This window comes from Amblyomma mixtum, chromosome 10, assembly GCF_055824585.1.
Source record: "Amblyomma mixtum isolate Tamu chromosome 10, ASM5582458v1, whole genome shotgun sequence".
Lineage (NCBI taxonomy): Eukaryota > Metazoa > Arthropoda > Arachnida > Ixodida > Ixodidae > Amblyomma > Amblyomma mixtum.
In genome coordinates this window covers 160,297,967-160,318,999 of record NC_143021.1, presented here as the reverse complement: position 1 = coordinate 160,318,999, position 21,033 = coordinate 160,297,967, and the positions used below count along the sequence as shown (strand labels likewise).

At 45.5% G+C, this 21,033-nt stretch overlaps 1 protein-coding gene across 2 annotated transcripts in view; it reads right to left on the bottom strand.

Annotated features, from left to right (window-relative positions):
* Positions 1-7,247: 7,247 nt before the first annotated feature.
* LOC149327522 (uncharacterized) overlaps positions 7,248-21,033 on the bottom strand; it is a 59,130-nt gene continuing 45,344 nt past the window's right edge. Inside the window, exons 1-2 of one of the 2 annotated variants that reach the window (XM_089563661.1) lie at positions 17,992-18,053; positions 7,248-7,791 (exon numbers count right to left, since the gene is read on the bottom strand). In XM_089563661.1, coding sequence (XP_089419787.1) covers positions 7,294-7,791; positions 17,992-18,027 — 534 coding nt within the window. In that variant the 5' untranslated portion in view covers positions 18,028-18,053 and the 3' untranslated portion in view covers positions 7,248-7,293. Of the gene's footprint in view, positions 7,792-17,991; positions 18,054-21,033 lie in introns of those variants that run through there. The other variant, XR_016286329.1, reaches the window with a different exon arrangement.

Sequence of the window (21,033 nt, the reverse complement as noted above, 5' to 3'; positions counted from 1 at the left end):
ACGAGGATGAGAAAATCGTCCAAATATCTAGAAACTCTGGTCACTTTGGAACCAATTAGGCAATCATTGATGATCCTGTCAACACTTGCTAGGTACAAGTTGCTCAAAACCGGTGCTAAGCACGAGCCAATACAAACCCCCTGTTTTTGCAGGTAGGGTTTTCCCTGCCAGCTGATAAAGGTGGACTGGAGATAAAAAGCTAAAAGGCCTGAAAAATTCTGTACAGACACTCCTGTAGCGTTCTGGAAAACTATTACTTCTAAATCGTCTATGCTATTTTCGACGCACTTAAGCAAGCCTGCGTGGGGTAGTGAATAGTAAAAATCTTTAATATCGATTGAGAAGGCTTGAAAGCCCTTGTCAGGTTGTGTATTAAGGAAGCCTATAACTTCTTCCGAATTCTTTATAAGGTACGGATCCTCCATTGTTAACAGGTTTAGTTTCTCTTGTAAAAATAAGCCGATTGACTTGTGCCAAGTCAATCGCATGTGTTTAGCGCATGTGTTGTCGTCTTCGTTGTGTCCTCGTCTCGAGCGCTACAGTTTTTCATCATGAGCAACCAACTCGCCCAAACATCCACCCTGATCAAGTCATTCTTAGCCGTCGCCATTGCAACTAATAGTTTGACTGCTGCCTTGAATCAGATGTTTTTAGCTTCAGTAGGCTCTGCAGCAAGAAGTAGGTGTTGTACCTGGATTAGTAAGGAAAACAAACCTCTCTTTTCCTCTGGTAAGCTGTTGACATTGAACAGTTTGACATGATAAAAAAGAAAGTAATGCTATACAGGAAGAACTTTCAACTTCCTGTCAGAATTTTTTTTATGGCCAGGCCTTGAAACACCGAAATTGTTTCCCGAAGTGCCATGGGCACAAGAAGTGGAAATGGACAGTGTACATGGCTGGTGGGAGAGAGACTGGCTTCTCATTCCGCAAAAAAGCAGGGGACTTGTAATTGGTCTCATTAATCAGAAAAGTGTTAACCCAAAAATGATGGGCCCTGAACAAAAGCAAAAGGTTACACATCTATGTTTTCCTTTATGTTCTGTCTGTCTGGAACACCAATTGCTTCGTGGCTTACACTGCCGCATGTAATAATGCTGGGGTGCAGGTTATTCACAATACAACTATAAGATGCTTGATCATTACTCCAGATTTTATGGAAATTGACAATTTTTTTATTTTAGCCCTTCACAGTTCAAGATATTTGAAGCCTGCGTAAGATTCTGACGGGAATATTTTTCTTATCATGGACACAGCACACGAAGGGATGTCTTCTCGGTGGCCAGTTCCAAGCCGCCCCCATATCCATGGCGTGAATTGACGATATGCCACGTAACGATACCATCTGGAATGAAAAGAGTGAAGACATGTGTCATATTGTGATCTCTGCATTTAATCAGATCTAGTGCATAGTAGTTTGACTAAAATATCTAGCATCCAGTCTATTGACAAAAGTGTGCCACTATAAATTATCTCCATAGCTGTTGAAGAATGCTCATAAAATATGTCGGAGTTTTGTTCTAGACATTTCAGTTACAGCATGCACAAATGTGTACGTAATCTGTTTTGCATCGGCTTTAGTCACTGCTGCGACATAATGTGCCGCAAATGGCTGGAGGTTATATTTTGTTGCAATAAGGCACGCACAGCCACTTGAAGCCAGGCATGCAATATGAATGTGCGGAAGACAGTTTTCAAGATGCTCGGCATTACATTTTGCATAGATGCTGGTGTGGCTCTGGAACATGCGTTTTCAAGAGCCCTAAAATGGCTGAATTTTTTACATAATGATTTTTTAGACAATTGAGTGAAAATAAGTACAGCTTGCATTCTAGAAACACTTTACAATGATGACATACAAATGTAACCGTGGACAAAAATCATACACTTAATTAACCGGGAGGGTTGAATTCTCTTCAGTGCTCTCAGGGATGTTCCCTACAAAAATATTAAATCTTGAAAGTTTTATTCCAGAAGGGATGCAATTTGTTACTGATGTGGCTGCAGTAAAACATTCGTTGTACAGTAATGGTGGTGATTTGTACATATATGCATGAAATGATTATAAATGAATATACTGCATCAGTGAAACCAATGAAATACTGTCTGCGTTGGCATGCACAAATAGCAGGCCTAGGAAGTTGCAGAAGCTGCCAACATTTGCATGTGTACTGTCCAGCTTGCTGCTCGCCCTGACCAGCCAGTGATGGGTAACTGACGTTGTATGTCGAAGCAACAGCTAGCCGTTATAAAGGTAAGGCGAATTTCGGCCTGTGATCAAGCCCCACCAAATGTGGTGAAAACCTGTTCAGTCTGCTTCTGGTTCACAGTACTCGTTTTTCAAGCAAATGCGGTACCGTCGTACTTTCTCTGTTACGAGGCCTCATTACAAAAGAAAATGTGGAATACGGTGGTACAGGAAATACCTACTTGTGGATATCCATTTCTGGCTCCTGGCCCCTCTCAATAAGGTCGCCATAAGCGACTCTGAGCACCTCTGTGTCCAAACACAGAATGAAGAAGTACTCATCCTCGCAGATGCAGCCGTACAACCGGGCTACGCACTGCACGATGTCTCGGCAGCACAGCCGCTCCGCTGCCGTTGGCATAGCGTGACAGTGGCCGCATGTACACCTGGATGCGGTAGCATTTTCTTGATGTTCACAGTGTAGTGTTTTTCTCCACACATGTTCTATTTCTGGGTTAAAAATGAACGTATGTTATCACAGTGGCTCAATCGGAACATTTTGGAGTATGAGGATGGCCACAGCACATCAATTTTCCAAGGACCTCCGTCCGTCCGCGTACAAGTTCGCGGGGCACGCACCTATTGAGAACGGCTTATCGGAATCGATCTCATCGAGCCACTGCATTCCACAAGCGTTCATTTCGGTCCCAAGAAAGGACACAAAGAAAAAAGCCATTCGTTTCTCATTTACCAGTGCACATCGTTAGCTTATAGAAGATCTTCGGGCGGCGGCGGCGTGGTTGGACGATCGGCGACGTCAACGCCGCGCGGAGAGCTCGATGCCTGGCTTGCGCCGGTCTCGTCGTCGTCTCTCGGCATATCCCCATAGGGAATAACGCGCAGATCGTCACTCCGTCGCATTATTTCGCGCTCGAGCTCAGATAAATTGGGAAAGGCCAATGTTCAGTGGTCCCTTCTGCACTGGTGACGTGACGATGAAGAAACGCTCGGTCAGCTGGGCGTCCACGTGTGTGTTGTAAAAAAGGAAACGAAGCCGTAACCATGGAGACGACGCTGCCAGTCTCAGCGAAACGAGTTAAAGAGAGCAGGCAACCATAGAGTGCAAACTTCGGCGACGTGCTTTGGCAGGCTGTTTTGATTGGTTGCGCCAAGTGCCCTCATTGGGAGAGCGAAATAGGAGTGGGAAGCCCCGCCAAAATCGAGTCAAGGGCAGCGTTTTGCTTGCTTGTATTTTGAAATTTCTTCATTGAATAACTCCCGTTCCTGTGCATCGATTCCTGTAATTCTTTTTGAGTCAGCATCTGTGTGACATAAAGAATCCACCTTAAGTGTACGCGGTATCCCCCCAAGCAGTGTTTCGCAGCCCCTTCAAAGGTTTTCTTTTACCTATTTCTCTGTTTTTTTCCCGAGGTTTCCTTGCTCTTTTCATTTTCTCGTTTTGTTCTTTTTTTCTGTTTTCTGCTCTCTCTGTTGGAGGGTCAGATTTTTTATTTTTTATTTTTTTCTTGCCCTCGCGGCCAGGAGAAGGAACAAGTTTTCGCATTTTTCTACGAAAGTTGTTGAACGGCCACGCACCTGTCGAGTACCTCCGAGCTGGACACGCCTGTCAATAAGCAAGCCTGTGGTGCTTAACAAAGCAGAGGCCGCATCTGGACGTTGTATTTTCTTACTGAGCACCTCTTCCTCGCAATTGTGTGTGGGTCGCACTGCCTCTAATAATTTGTTATGCGTATTTTTCTGCTATGTGCTTTGTGTTTCCCACTTACCTGTTCTGTGCCCACCCCTATAAAAGGGGATGCATTAACAATGTAAAATCAAGCCTGAAGAAGATAGGTCTGCCGACCGAAACGTCGATTCGAATAAATATGTTTCCTTTAACGAAGCGTATACTTCGCTATATATATATATATATATATATATATATATATATATATATATATATATATGTATATATATATATATATATATATATATGTGTGTGTGTTAGGGCAGCCAACGGCCACAGAAACCAAGACACACAGGGGCATATTTTTATTTATATTTATTTATTTTGTGGTGTTGAAGAATGAAGAATATTACTGAATATGTTATCGCTTAAAAACACCCGATTAGAAAAGCCGAAGCAAAAACAACCACATGTCGCCGGTGGGAACCGAACCCCCGACCTCCGAATTACGCGTTCGGTGTTCTACCAAGTGAGCTACGGCGACGGCTGTCAGATCTGCTGCTTTCTGGGGTATTTATGTTTGCAAGTGACCTAAATTGAGAGTGTTTATATTTTTTTCTATATTTTTCCCATGGTTTCTAATCAAGGAATCGCAGTACAGTGTGAGGTTCTCCATGGACACTCAGCGCAACTACACTTTCGGTGAAAATGTATTTTACGATTTTTTTGCGTACGTTGGTAGTTGTTCGGTAGCAAAAGGCTTAATAATAGCAGAGAAAGCTAGATTATAAATTCTTTTCCCTCTTCTCGACTTAAACCCTCCCCGTTTGCACCAAAGAGGACTTTCCCTTTCAATACACTGTAGCGCAGCAAAAGACAAGGACACAAGAGACGAGAGACGAACACCACGAGCGCTAACTTTTAACAAATTTCATTCTCCTGAAGCATCACATTTATACGCCAGACAACAGTAGTCACATGTGCGAACAGTATCGATTACTTAGAAAAACGAGCTCTTTATCTGAAAGGAGAATGGAAGGTGTGCTTACACACGAGCATCCTGACCTATTTAGCTTTTCGGCTTCAATGATTTCGTGCGTTACCCTTTCTCTGCTTTTTCCTATTACCAGACTTTTATCAAAGAAAGGCTTACAGGTTTTTGACTTGCATGCGAGAATGTGGTCAACCATCGATCCGCCTTGCCCGTTTCTGACGTTGCGAGCGTGTTCCATTAGGCGCTCGTTCAGACGTCTCCCCGTCTGGCCGATATAATGTTTACCGCGCGACAAGGAAATCTTATACACAACACCTTCATCGCACGTGACGTAGGGCTTCTGATGCCTAGTTGCGCATCCTCGCGCTTTGTTGTTGTTGTTTTTCCCAGTTTGCACAAGGTTGCAACTTTTTTCGGCGCCGAGAACACGACGGTCGCATTCGCTCGTTGACCAATTCTTTTCAAATTGTGGGAAATCTTGTGAAGATAAGGCAATACAACAAGGCTTTTTCGTTCACGAGGAACTGGGTTTGGGTGACATTGATTTTCTGGTTTCATTCTCTTAACAAGTTTTTCGGCAACAGAAACTTGAACATGGGAGGGGTACCCGGCATTAGTCAGCCTCGATTGACCATTGACCAGAAAATCAATGTCACCCCAACCCGGTTCTTCGTGAACGAAAAAACCTTGTTGTATTGCTTTATCTTCACAAGATTTCCCACAATTTGAAAAGAATTGGTCAACGAGCGAATGCGACCGTCGTGTTCTCGGTGCCGAAAAAAACTTGCAACGTTGTGCAAACTGGGAAAAACCAACAACAACAAAGCGCGCAGATGCGCTACTAGGCACCAGAAGCCCTATGCACGTGCGATGAAGGTGTTGTGTATAAGACTCCCTTGTCATGCGGGAAACACTATATCGGCCAGAAAGAGAGAGACTCTTTGATGAAATACAGAGAATTTAGCCGGCGTTTAAAAATCGCTGGCATGCTAAACTTCTCAACATTGAAGGAAAGGATGACAAAGTGGGAAAAGGCTGGGCTCTGAATAGATGAATCACGGAAGGCAGACGAAGAGGTAAAAGCAGCACTTCGGGGGCTGGAAGGAAAGGGCGCTACTGCTTTACGAAGAGGCAACAAATGGTAGGAAAAAAATAGATTCTATAAACAGTTTCTCAAATCAGAGACCTTCTATGCGGAGACGATACGACCACATCCCGTATGACCTCATGTTTTAAGTTCGCGCCACTACATATGACGTCGAAAGAAGCTTCTCAAAGTACAAAGCAATGCTTAGCGAAAACAGAAGGAGCTTCAAGATCGAAATCCTATGAATGTGATTTATTGTGTCTGCTTTAATTGAGGACTTCGTACGCTCCGTGATTTACTGAAAAATCTTGCACTAATAAATAAAGAGTACTATTGAAAGTGCCTATTTTCGCTTTATAGCGCCTATTTCAATATCTTATAGGGCCTAGATGCCTGTCTATTTTGGGCTTCTTTAGTGTCTAAATTTCCGTGCCCTAGATATGCTATTCGACATGCCATAGATGTAAATGAGGAAGACTAAGAGTCTGATAACAATACCTTGAGGCACTCCGGAGATGACACAGGAAATTTAGGAAATGCACTTGCTGGCATATTCCAATGACAGTCTGTCAGTGAGGAAGGAATGAATCCAAGTCACAACTGAAGGATTGTTATTTAAGCACGAATGTTTTGAAAAAGAGACGTCTGTCAGCAGCCTTATCACATTAATTTTCAAACTCGGCGAATACTGCGTCCACAAGAATGTTATTATCAGTGGAGGAACTTAGGGACGTTAATGTACAGTGCTAGTTTGGTTTTACAAGGTAGTCCTTTTAACAAAACCATAATGGCAAGAAAGGAAAAAAATTGATAATGTTAAGAATTTTATTCTGCTTGAGTAGATTACATGCTCCGTTACCTTGGAAACAGCATTGGTGAGCGAGATAGGATGGAATTTTTTACATGAAGATTGACCTTTTTAAGGAACTGGAATGATCTTAACCTGTTTTCAATTGGCTGGAACCACTGCAGATGAAAGAGACTGCTCAAATATATGAGGTAAGAAGGCATTCTGTGTTTTCTTTTTAGAATTTTAGAAATAATTCCATCGATGGCAGCTGATGAAGTGAGTTTGAGCGACTCGATGGGCTTCGTAATTCCGTAAGGTTTATATGTGATAAGAAACGATGATAAGAGTGTGTGCAGGAGTCAATACTCTACAGTAGATAGTTACTGCCATTCGCTTTTTGTACCAAAACTTAGCTGCCTTTTCCAAGCACAACTAAAAATTTCTATTGCTGCCAAATTTTTTTAGTGTAGAATGCCGCAACAATTGAACACAGCAGGTTAAATTCGAAAAAATTACAAATTTATTAAATCCACTTGTATATCATTTACTTATTTCATGTACTTAATTCCGAAGCCGACCGAACTGGCACCACTTCCGTAGCCCCCATCCCATCCTGGGCTGAGATACCCGCTGCTGCCACCGTACCAGCCAGGGGTCATATATGCGCTGCCACCACTCCATCCAGGTGTATTGAGCCCCCCGCTGCCACCGTACCAGCCGGGACTCGCGTATCCAGAGCTGCCACCATACCAGCCAGGAGTCATGTATCCGGAGCTACCGCCATGCCACCCAGGAGTAGGGTATCCACCACTGCCACCGTGCCAGCTAGGGTTCACGTACCCTGCGCTTCCGCCATACCATCCCTGAGTCAAGTATCCATCGCTGCCGTATCCGTAGCCGCTGTAATCAGCAAAGCCGCCGGACCAGCCTGGGTGGGTGTATCCTCCAGCGCCGCCATACCAACCCTTAACGCCAGTATATGGGTTTCCATAGCCGTAGACAGCCGTACCAAGAGTTAGCGCAAGGATGATGGTGAGCAGGGACAACTGGAAAAATACACAAACAATGCTGTGAACAAGCATCTCAGTCAATAACTACAACAGATGTCATATCTCCGAATTGCACTAGCAAGCTGCGAAACGATCACTATGAATAAAACTCAAAGGCACTTCGTAGTGACAGCATAAACGAAAAACACACATGAAAATACAAGGCAGTGCAGCCACGAACTGAACATTTTCTACATCATCATATATAGTGGGTATGCACTGCGGTGGATATAATGCCCCGCCACGGTGGCTCCGTAGTTACGGCGCTCGGCTGCTGACCCGAAGGACGCGGGTTCGACCCCAGCCACGGCGGCCGAATTTCGATGGAGGCGAAACTCTAGAGGCCCGTGTAATCTGCGTTCTCAGGGCACGTTGAGGAACCCCAAGTGGAGGAAATTTCCGGAGCCCTTTACTACGTCGTCCCCTCATAGCCTTAGTCGCTTTGGGACGGTAAATCCCGTTATACCCTAATAAACCTAAACCTAAACCGCCATATATAGAGGATGGGTCGGTGCGTGCACATGTACTGTAGTAATGGGACTATATGCACACTGCTATATTGCAGTCTCTTCGGACCGAGGAATTCTCTTGCTTTGTAAAACCTACCGAAGAGTAACATTATTTCAACCACAGCGGATGCGGGAGCTTGGTTCAAACTGACATACCACAAGTACCCCCCCCCCCCCCCCCCCACGCTTAGTACGCGAGATCCAATCCTGAACGCCACGGCCGTGTTTTCATGAAAGGGATGTCAGTGGAATTTCGAGAAACCTAAACTGTTGAAACTAATCAAGAGTCTTGGACTACGGCGTCCATCATAGCTCTTGACCAAATGTTTATGGGAATCCCCCAAGGTGGAGTAGATTTGTAATAAGGGAGTAATTACTCATTGACGTCCACCCGAGCGCAGCCATACGGTTACAAAAGAAAGCTATACAGCTTTCTCAGAAACTTTGAAGTTAAAGAAAAATTCGTCCTGGTCCGGGGTTCGAACCCAGGACCACCGCTTCACCGGAGCAGTCGCTCTACCAATTGAGCTAACCACGACGGCAAGCTTATGGTAAGGCGAGAGCGAATTGATCAATAAGTCGATTGACCAAATGTTTAGGGGAATCCCCCAAAGTGGAGTAGATTTGTAATAAGGGAGTAATTACTCATTGACGTCCACCCACGTAGTTCTTTAACTACGAAGTTTCTGAGAAAGCTGTATAGCTTTCCTTTGTAGCCGTATGGCTGCACTCGGGTGGACGTCAATGAGTAATTACTCCCTTATTATCATAGCTCTTGCGCAGCTTTTCGACATTAAAGGGATAATGAGAACAGATAGAGATTCACGTTCATCGGTAGGATATTGCGTTCTAATGATAGAGTTAATTTGAAAAGGACCGGTGCTATTGTAAGCTAGAAAAAAACAAAAACTGACATACCGCTGTCGCCACCACTAGGTGGTGTCGCAAATAAAATGCTTTCGGGGATAGCGATTTTTGGCTTGAACACCGGAGCCTACTCTACCGATTACCTTGAAAACAGTAGCAAGATGTTCTTTTCGTTACGGTATCCACGAGTTTCAAGTGACAGGTGGGAAGATTATTGAATGCAATTGTTTTCAGGCATAAACGCGTGGTTTATCGCCGCACAAACGTCAGCGTAGTGAGAATACGCCAGACAGTTACTTGTGATTGAAAAAAAATTTGACGCACTGAGTCCCAATGCGCTTTGAGCCGCGTATAACCATCTGCTGCTACAAGTGGGCGGAAGGTTTGGTGTAGGTTTTATGTATTTCTTCAATCGAATTTCTTTATCATGTATTCTGTTCGTGGTGATGTCGACTTAGGTGCTGGTTACTATTCTTGACCAGTTGGTTCACATGTTTTAGTACAGAACTGCTGTGCCATGTGCTATCTTCTCAAGGAATATCACATGTGACGGTGCATGCATACCCGAAACTCACTGAAAAACTTTACCAAAAATTAGAAATCTATAATTTATGAGCATCAATCTGCTCCTTTCAAAAACCCCTGCCAGTTGTTGTCTTGGAATTGTGTCGCCACTGACAGCTTCTCTCGATATCTCCATCTCCACCAGAGGAACCATTGTCGTCATCGGTGTCCGCCGTCTTTAATGCATTCGTTTCACAATTCTACTTACGGTTGGTTGGTTTATGGGGTTTAACGTCCCAAAGCGACTAAGGCTATGAGAGACGCCGTAGTGGAGGGCTCCGAAAATTTCGACCACCTGGGGTGCTTTAACGTGCACTGACAACGCACAGTACACAGGCCACTAGAATTTCTCCTCCAAAGAAATTCAACCGCCGCTGCCGGGATCGAACCCGCGTCTTTCGGGTCAGCAGCCGAGCACCATAACCACTGAGCCACCGCGGCGGCACAATTCTACATACGTTGTTTGTAGAGCTCTGCTTAAGATCGTAATGATGATCCGTACATCTGAGGCACCGCATGTAATAGTTGTTGATTCGAGGACCTACTTCTGGTGTCATTGTGGTACGCCTGTAACTTTAGTTTTCAATCTCAGTACTGATAAAAATCCAAGTGCTTTTACTCGTCGTTGCGTTGAATGACTTGCGTGTTTCTGATTACAGTATATCGTTTTTGATTTTCAAGCGGCGTCCTACCCAGTGACTGCAAGCCAGCAGGTATGCCTCTGTGCAGAAGACGACGATCGTTCGCAATTGACACACTACACTCACATATCACTCACTCCCATCTCATCGAACCGAAAGAACTCAATATGTGTATTGATACGTCTGAATTCCTAGATAGACATAATGCTCTTGTGTGCAGTTCAGTGTCCTAAAGCAATTACGCTACAGATGGGGTGCCAGGGACGCCGTAGTCCTCACATCGCACAACACATGGGCGTTCTTGTGCTTCGCCACCATCTAACCCCGACCGCCGGCTACCGATATAGAACCAGCTGCCTTGTGATAAGCAACGGAACACCACAGCCACAAGCCACTATGGCAGGTTAGAAAGAGATAAAAGTATCTCATATTTCACTATAATTTTCCAAAATGCGCCTAAACTGCCTGCCACCAACTCTCGATTCACTGCGTTTTTTTTCAATTCTTATCTTCTCATGCAATTAATATAATTTTTCTTGATTTCATTCGGGCATTAAGTAGTGCCTCATGTTCCGGTTAAGCGTTGAAATCTGGTCAACATTGGTACTTCTCACAGAGTAGTTCCGTAGGATATCATTCCCATTGCGCAGGCATCAACACTATGTCGAATTGGAATATCATTATTTTTGATTTGCTCCCCATCAGTTTTTATGTCCTGGAAGGAATGCTCTACCACCTAGTTCTCTAAATACACATTGCAGACCTAACCGCCTGTATTGATGGAAAGGCCATTATGCCCTTATTTCCAGCTGGCGGTATGCTCTTCAAGGCTATGCACTGCACTAGAGATCAAGATGCAGTTTACTATTCTCTTGATTTCACTTCAAGCTGGTGTAATCGACGGATGCCTGAGATTTTCGAGACATGACAAACGAAAACTTTCTTCTGAAACTTGCGAAAAATCCCACCTTCGTATCACTATGCTGTAATCCACTGCCACATAAGTAAGGTTTCACGTACGGCGACTAAAAACAATTAGTCGTATGAGTAGTTTCATTCACATTCATTAACTTTGTGCATCAGCACGACGAAAGCTAAGTGTTATAGCGCACAGACAATTATTTTCCTCCAATCGCTAAATTGTCCGCTAACAGCACACTAATCAGCAGTTTTGAATATGCATTGGAAATTATTGATCCCTCTTGTAACAAAACCATTAAATCATGAGGAAATGTATGCTTACATTTTTTTCTATATGTAAAAGCCACCATCGGCAAGATTCTACAAAAAAACTAATTCCACAAAATAGCATCAGAACCTGAGAATTCGCTAGGAAGCTTGCCAAAATATAAGGTTTGTTGAATCTGTACCGTCGTCAGCTTCACCTCAACACTTTAATAAACGTGCAGCCATCGTGGTCCGCAGTGTCCAGGCATCACCATCTGCCTGGACACTCATTTGTTCACTCGTACTAACAGTTTCAAGCATTATTTTTCCCCAGAACATCTATCGAAGCAACCGTCTGGTTGCTTATGTATTTGTGGCTACAAAAGTACTTGAAGTAATTCAACAGTTATTTTAGACGAGCTTGTTAAATTTATTATGATTCTTTCTTTGCTATCCTCTGAAAATTTCGTTCACTCCTGTCGTTACCTACAGCGTGCATTTACATTTGCAGTATATACAGGGTGTCCCAGCTAAAAGTAACCAAGCTTGTAAAAAAGAGGATGATCCCTAGCCGAGTGAGACCAACTGAGGGTTGTTGCCAGTCGCGTGTCCTAGTCTGTAGTATTTTTTTATTATGCAAACATGATTAATTAGCAGAGACTAATTAGCTAACTTTTTAATTATTGCCTACAGGAAGAAAGTGTCAATGCAGGAGTTGTCGATCCCTTAGAAAAATAACCGTTTGCTGTGTTTGCAGCCAAGTACCACTGATACAACTTCTTTTATTTGACTTAAAAAAAAGCCCGCGAAATACAAAAAGAGCCACGTGATATGGAAGCAGTTTCAGAGCTCCCAGACGACCGGCCAAGCAACGACATCCGCTTATCTTTGCAAGGTTGTCCCGCACGGGGTTCGGCGTTTTGCGATGGTTGCGAGATATACGCCAGCAACTCTCGTATCGGCGCTAGGGCGACCGTTTCTTCAGCGCGTGACGGTGCAAGTTAGCGGCACGGCCTTATTCCTATCACTCGAGGCGAGGTTACGCGTGAAAAAGCGCTCCATGCGAGCCGCGCTTCACTTCCTTGAAAAGCAGCACCCGCTCACTTTCCATGACGCGTAAGCAGTTCCTGGCGCATATCTCGCCACCACCTCAAAACGCCGAACGCTGTTCGGGACAGTGTTGCAAACATAAGCGGATGTCGTTGCTTGATCGCTCGTTTGGGAGCGCTGTAACTGCTTCCCTATCACGTGGTTCTTTTTGTATTTCGCGGGCTTTCTTTTAAGTCAGATAAAAGAAGTATCAGTGGTACTTGGCTGCAAACATGGCAAACGATTATTTTTCTATGGGATCTACAACTCCTGCTTTCACACTTTCTTCCTGAAAGCAATAATTATAAAGTTAGCACATTAGTCTTTGCTAATTAATCACGTTTGCATAATAAAAAAATACTGCAGACTAGGACACGCGACTGTCAACAACCCTCAGTTGGTGTCACTGGGCTAGGGAACATCCTCTTTTTAACAAGCTTGGTTACTTTTAGCTGGGACACCCTGTATATTTTTTGCACTGTGTAACGCCGGTCTTCTAAGTGTTTATTCGACTGCTGCCTAGGCCGCATATACGAGGTCTGTTAGAAAAGTATCCGACCTTTGGCCGTTGAAAAAAAACTTGCATAACTGGAGCGTTGCAAACCTAGTCATCTTTAAAGTAGTCTACTTGGGACTCCACACACTTCTCCCAGCGGTGCTGCCATTGTGGGAAGTATTCCGAAAAGGCCCTTTTCGAAATGGAGTTTAGCTCAGCTGTGTTGCAGCCATAATGTTCTTCCTTGTCTGAAATCGCGCTCCTTTCAATGGCCTTTTGATTTTGGGAACCAGCCAGAAATCGCAGGGGCCATATTAAGACAGTAAGGAGTCTGTTGAACTACAGGAGTCTGGTTTTTCACCAAAAAATCTGATTCGAGTGCGAGGAATGTGCAGGAGCATTGGCGCGATGGGTGCGCCAATTTCCTGTTGACCTCAGCTCCGGGTTCTTGCGCCGCACAGCATCACGTAGGCAACGGAGGACATCTCTGTAGTACTCTTTGGTCATTGTTTGGTCAGAGTGCGTACTCGTGGTCTGCCACACAGAGGGTGTAAAAGAAAGCAGTCAGCATCACTTTCACATTGCTGCGCAATTGCCGGGCCTTCTTAAGTCTTGGTGATGTGGAATGCTTCCACTTTGACGACTGGGATCTGGTTTCCGGGTCGTACCTGTACACCCAAGACTCGTCACTAGTGATTATGATGTTGATGAAGTCGGGGTCACTGTTTGCGGAATCCAGCATGTCCTGTGAGTCTTCAACACGAAGCTGCTTTTGCTCCACCGTGAGCAGCTTCGGCACGAATTTCGCCGCAACTCTCTCCATGGCCAAATCTTCGGTGATAATGGAATGTGCGGAGAAATTGCTCATGTCCACTTCTTCCTCAATTTCTCGGATAGTCACGCGACAGTCCCGCATCACCATAGCGTTCAGTTCGGCAATGACCTGGTCATTTTGGCATGTTGATGGCCGACTGGAGCGTGGCTCGTTCTCCACCGATGTGCGGCCATCTTTAAAACAATTGTAACACTGCTTAAACTTTGTGCTGCTCATAGCATCTTCACCGAAAGCCGTCTGAATATTTCGAATGGTTTCCACTCGGCTGTCACCAAGTTTATGGCAAAATTTGTTGCAGTAGCGCTGCTCCTTTCACTCCGCCATTTTCCTTGCAATAAAAAACCGACGAGAGCACTGCACACTGCCTCACTCAAATGCTGCTTCCCAGCGACTGACGCTATCGGCAGGCGGGAAACAATTCATGCATGCGCATGAAGGTTCAACGTCGCCTAATGCAAGCGCGCTTATCTCATATCCATCCGGTGTTCGCAAAAAAAAAATAAAGCCGGATACTTTTCTAACAGACCTCGTATAATCTGCAGCATATGATAAATCCATAAATAAATAAGTAAGTAAATAGAAAATGGGGTGAAAGAGAATCTTCTATCAGTCATCACACTCCTGATGTACTACATCCCTCGCAATGGAATTCCATGCAGTGTTCTGTCTTAGTCTTCAATGGTAGGCACATAATCAGGGCGCGTGACTGGATGGCAGTACAGAACATGAAACAAGAGCCAAGTGCAGCTACTATCTCTGCTTTTAACACCACTGGTTTATTCTGAGGCAGCGAGCTACAGGTCGCGTCAGAAAAAAGTGATTGTCGCATATGTAAAATAATAGTTTACGACCGTGCTGCTGGTGTACGACAATGCTAAACAAAAAAAATTTAACTAAACGCGGCCGCCTTAAGGCCTTAAAGCATAAGTATTGGCAATTCAGTCCTTTCTGGCCCATCACTTGCAGTGAACGTGAAAGACGCTGATATAATCAAGGTCTGTCCCGCCTGCTATGACAGAAGCGCGAACAGTTATTGGGTGCGCAACTTGAGGTAAGCATTATTAGCATCTATAATAGTCCCTAGGGCAAGTGAGGTTCGTAAAGCTCCTACGACTGCCTATTAACGAGGTGTTCGCTAGGTTTCAAAATAATACCACTTTAGGGGACACGGACATATAGAGGAAAGGTGAAACACAAGCACTAATTTCGAACCTACACTGCCTGCTGTCAGTGTCTTGTACAGAGCTTGACTTTTTGAAACACGTCGCAAAATTTTTTCGAAACTGCGATCCTAGATGTAAAAACGTAACTTACCGTAGATCTTAACATAGCTTTCACGCTTCTCCCCATGCGCCTAATGCAGCGACTTATCACGAGACACGGATGAACCGGCTTCTGGGACGGTTAGCGCGCTGTCCCGCGAGGATATGCGAACACACCCGCACACACTAGCCCTGTTCCCTCTCAAGCCGTCCTTCTCCCCTGGCTTGTGCTGACAGTCTGACGTAGGCACCACGTACTCTGCGGGGAACCGGCTACAACCGGAAGATATTTGCCGCTTACAGACAAGTTCTTGCTCTTTTTCTAGCATTTTTCGTTCCACCCGCTTAATAACTCATGCAGCACCAAAAGACAACAACCGCGACGGGGGCGAAGTTCTGTAAAGAAATCCTCGAGAACCTACCGAAGAAAAAGCGTGCGGGCCCGCTATGCATGAAAGAACTAGGTACCGGGAAGTGCAGACTGTGCCGCGAAGCCTACCCTCGCCCTCTCGCCGAGTGCTTTTGCAGTCGCGTCCAGCTCCGGGCTCACTCTTCTTTTTACGGTTAATACGACGAGCTCCTCTAAAAGGCCGGTGTTCAACGCTACCCACAGTTAGCGCGACAGCGCCGTGCTTTACGCGCATGGAATCCACGTCACGAACAGGTCGATCACCTAGTTGATCCTTTAGGAGACAGATGTCAGCTAGCTGAAATACCGCTGGAGCAATAATGAAGCATAGGGCATTATGGGGTTACAACAAGTATTAAGTACTCGGAAGTCTAAGGAATAATGATGCCAAGGCCTACTTGTGGGAACGCAGTTTACTGCATACGGGCAGAAATTCAGTCGGGACTAGAAATAAATTAAAGAGCTGTGGGAGGATTAGCAATAGGTGCATATCGAAGGCAAACAGCGCAACGACGCAGACAGAGTAGAAGAAAACACAGGACAAGCTATAAGATGTACTGCTTTCCATGAATAAATTTCAGTTGTGAGAACAGCGCTTGTCCTGTGTTTTCTTCTACTCTGTCTGCGTCGTTGCGCTGTTTGGCTTCAATATGTACCACCAACTCGCCCGTTTGGCTACAGCAATAAGTGGCCATTGCAAAACTACAAACGAGGCAGGAGAACAGGATAAGGACAGGGCATCGTCCGAAACAACAGAAGCTGAGAGTAAAATAAGTGTGACGAAGACGACGAAGCTGGCAGTGGCGCGGGAAGGAGCGCTCGCGCTAGGCCAACGGCGCACACAACACACTTCGTCCTCTTCGCGCTCTGAGCACGAGCCTAGCACTGTCTTCGTCGTTGTCTCTTGACAATATTATATAAAAAACATTTGAGCAAATCATCCTGAGACCCGTCTATGGAAATTTGTCCAATATATTGGACAATAGTTATTAAGCCAGTACCCCTACACCTAAGCATTCATCTTCATAAAACCCTGTTGTCCAATACATTGGACATCTAGTGATGCCATCTGTGCCTCGTTTTTTAAAATTAAATTCTTCACTTTCTCGCCAAAACACTTCGACGATGGCAGCGCTCAGTGGCGCGGCGTCTTGCGCCACCAGCCGAGAACTAAGTATTGTTACTGCCATTTTTGCCAACTCTCAGGGCATAAATTTTGCGTTATATTGTTGCGGGAAAGAATATATTTGCAGATATTTACAAATAGACAAGAACAGCTGCGAGCGGCACCGAGAACACAGTCCGACCTTCGTTGTCCTCTTCTACTCTTCCCACTCGTGCCATCGCTCTTTGTCGTCGTCGTCGTCTACCCGCATCAGGACCCCCGGCTGCTGAAACGCCGTCTCGGCGTTAGGGCGGCGACGTATGGGCGTCGTGATAAGGTTTAAGGCGACAGACGTGGACGATGTCGGTGGTGGCGCCAGAGGACGATGGCGAGGTTCCAAGGGGAGCAGTTTCATAGTTCACGTCGGTAACACGGCGCACGACACGGTAAGGGCCACGGTAGTGCGAAAGGAGCTTCTCGGAGAGACCGATGCTGCGAGAGGGCGTCCAGAGAAGGACGAGTGATCCCGGGGTAAATTCGACGGCCTGGTGACGGCGGTCGTAGGCTGACTTCTGAGAAAATTGAGAGGCTTGGAGCCTCCTACGTGCTATTTGGCGCGCCAGCGTGGCCTGGGAGATGGCGTCCCGAGCGTAAGCAGTGGTGGGGGCTGAAGAAGGCGGCAAGAGTGTGTCCAAAGGCAAGGTGGGATGCCTACCAAACAAAAGGTAGAAAGGAGAATAGCCTGTTCTGTCATGAAGGGAAGAGTTATATGCAAATGTCACATAAGGCAAGGCTGCGTCCCAATCTCGGTGGTCTGTTCTCTGTTCTGGACCAGTGCCCTCATGAAGTCATTCTTGGCCTCGACTTCCTGTCTGAGCATTCAGCCCTCATTGACTGCGCCACTAATGTTGTTCAGCTTGACCTTCCTCTTTCTGCTGAGTCGCCGTCCCCAGTTATACACCGTCTTTGTGCTGTCGACTTTGTCCGTCTACCGCCTCAAGCCGCAACTTACATTTATTTCTCATCTGTTCCCCCTGTACCTGATGGTCACTACGTAGTCACTCCGGAACTTGACGTCGCCCTGACGCGCAGCATTGCGCTTCCACACATTGTATTTACAATGTCTACCAACCGAGCGTACCTTCCGGTCCTGAACTTTGGTTCATCCATCCAACCGCTCCCGCAAGGCATCTCACTCGCCACGCTGTCCCCTGCTGCCGAATGTGTGATTTCAGTGGTGGACACCTGCTTACCTTCCACTCAGCAATGCCGGCTGCCTGCGGCCCCATCAACTGAGAACCCAACGGACGACTACGCCGACATGATCGCTTCTGACCTACCGCCAATCCAAGCTCGCGATCTTAGGTGTCTCTTATCATCTTTCCGCGACATCTTCGACTTTGATAGCCGTGTTTTGGCTCGGACCTCTGTGGTGACGCATCACATAAACACCGGTGATTCCGCTCCTCTCCGCAGACGTCCGTACCGAGTGTCCAGCGCCGAACGCACCGTCATAAATCAAGAGGTGGACAAGATGCTCGCAAATGCATCATCGAGCCCTCGTCAAGTCCTTGGGCTTCACCAGTCGTGCTGGTGAAAAAGAAGGACGGCAGCTGGCGCTTCTGCGTTGATTATCGGCACCTCAACTGCATCACAAAAAAAAAACGTATATCCGCTCCCCAGGATAGATGATGCATTAGACTGCCTCCACGGCGCCAAATATTTCTCTTCAATTGATCTTCGATCGGGGTACTGGCAAATTGCCGTTGATGAAAAGGACCGCGAGAAGACCGCCTTCGTGACGCCTGATTGCTTATACCAGTTTAAAGTCATGCCGTTCGACCTCTGTAACGCCCCGGCTACCTTCGAACGAATGATGGACTCCCTTCTTCGTGGCTTTAAATGGTCCACTTGCCTCTGTTACCTAGACGATGTTGTGGTTTTCTCGCCTACTTTTACCCCGCACCTCCACCAAATATGTTGCGGGAAAGAATATATTTGCAGATATTTACAAATAGACAAGAACAGCTGCGAGCGGCACCGAGAACACAGTCCGAACTTCGTTGTCCTCTTCTACTCTTCCCACTCGTGCCATCGCTCTTTGTCGTCGTCGTCTACCCGCATCAATATGAACAAAAATAGAATAGGAAACCTGCAGATATAAGAATTTTAACTCTACACGCCTTCACTTTTCTTTGCTTTTAATTTGATTTCGCCTGTCCAATACGTTGGACGCCGGGACTCAAGCCGGTTATTTTGACCATGCTTTTGAGATGGCTTTGGTGATAACAGTAAACAAATACTGCTGGTATTTAACAGTTCGGGACGAAGTCATGGCTTTTTTTTCTGGTTGGCAGGCCTCGCGTTTCAGATGAAGCTGTCGAAGCAGTTTTGCACAGAATTGCATGAGGCAACAAGTCGGACAATGGCCTATCGGATAGCGACGACGCGACTATTGTCGATCTAAGCATCAGTGTAACACTTGAGGAATAATGCACGAACCAAACCAGCGATGTCTACAGTCCCTCAATGGTGACCTCCAAATTTATGGGGGCCACCCCTGAAATTTGGTCCACCGGTCCTTCAAAATGTCACTTCGTGCGAATTTCACCAACTTAGGTGTCCAAACTAATTTCATTATGGCGAACTCAGTTGGCTATCTCAAAATTTAGGCGGGTCACATCCCAAAATTTGGTCCCCTGAGCCCCCGAAATTTCACTTCTGCCGAATTTAATAAAAACTGCTTTCTAACCATGGTGACCTCAAAGTTTAGCTGGGCCACACCCAAAATTTCACTTCGACCGAATATGATAAAAATTACTGTCCAACCTAATTTGAGTACGGCCAACTCAATGGTGACCTCCATACTTAGTAGCACAATTTCACAGCTATATCTCAAGTAATTTTTGCCATGCCGATAAGGTGGAAGAATACGGGTAGAGTCCCGGTGTCCAATATATTGCACATCGTGCTGAGCTGATCAACTGTCAGTGCTTTGTATTCCTACAAGCTTATTCTGAAAGCGTACAAAAAAAATTTGTGAACACAACTGCATCCCGGGTCTCAGGAGGGAATGGTACGATAGCAGGTGGCCATCATAGGTAATTAAAAGGTTGCAGAGAAAGAGGGTTGACCCAGAGTGGGAGAAAGGAAAACTAACCTGCAGGTGTGTAGGAAACAAGGACGAGGATGTTAACGCTTTAAACTACGGGTAAAAAAAAAGCACAAGAGCTGGAATAATATACTCGAAAGGGCAGTCTGTAGAACAGTATTAAAATACTGAAAAATGTCTCGCAGTTTAGCATTGCTCAGCATAAAATATTGTGTGAAAGCGTACTTTTTTGCAGGCGGACTCCACAGCCCCGTATCTGAAAGCGTGATTGAGGTGTCCACTGAGTCAGGGTTTCAGTTATGCGCGTCTTAAAGTTTATCGTCGGCAATGCCAATTTACCCATTGTGCTCTGGCGGCTTATGTTCCAGTGCCGAGTTTCTGCAGCAATCTTGTCAACACCAGCGTGTATTGCTCTAGTGCAATGTTTCTGCCGCAGCGCTGTCCACGCCAACGCCCGCAGCGCACATCTCTGTCTCTACCGCCTCACTTAAAGCACGGTTATTAGTTCGATAGTAGTACTGGCAGATAAAGAAGACGATGTGCAATGCTATGTGCGAGGGTGTGTTGCTGGTTAACACTAGGCTTGCTCGGCTACGGCGATAGCCTAGTGCTGTGGCGCAGTGACAAGAAAAGCTTATCGGTTCGCGCCGCTGCCGGTGAAAATTGATATCGCGGATATTTACTGTAGTTATTGATTACACTTGCCACAAGCCCACAAATATTGCCATATCTTCCCCGAGGTTCACCCATCAGAATATTGCTCTCGCACCGAAAGGCAAATCTGGAAGGAATCTTTGTATGATAGCTCAAGATGGACTGCCCTAATCTTCGAAGCTAGATCAGGGTGTCTTAGAACGCGTAGCTGTAAAAAGAAATTTAATCAAGGAGATGAAACACATGCAGTGTGTCATAATTCTCCAGAAAGAATTGTGCAACTTATATTACAAGGTGGCAGTATCCATCCGGTTGTCGATGCAGGCACAGTCACTCTCCCTGAGACCCCATGGTTTAGATAGAATATACGTTATATGTGAACGAATGTGCGGTAGAAGGTAGCAGAAAGCGATCGGAAGATCGTAAGCGGTCAGTGACGTAAGAACACGAGGTCTTGAATAAAAATAATTTTTAAATCTAAGCGGAGAACTAATAGCTAAGTTCGACTCATTGCTTAAAGGAATGTAAA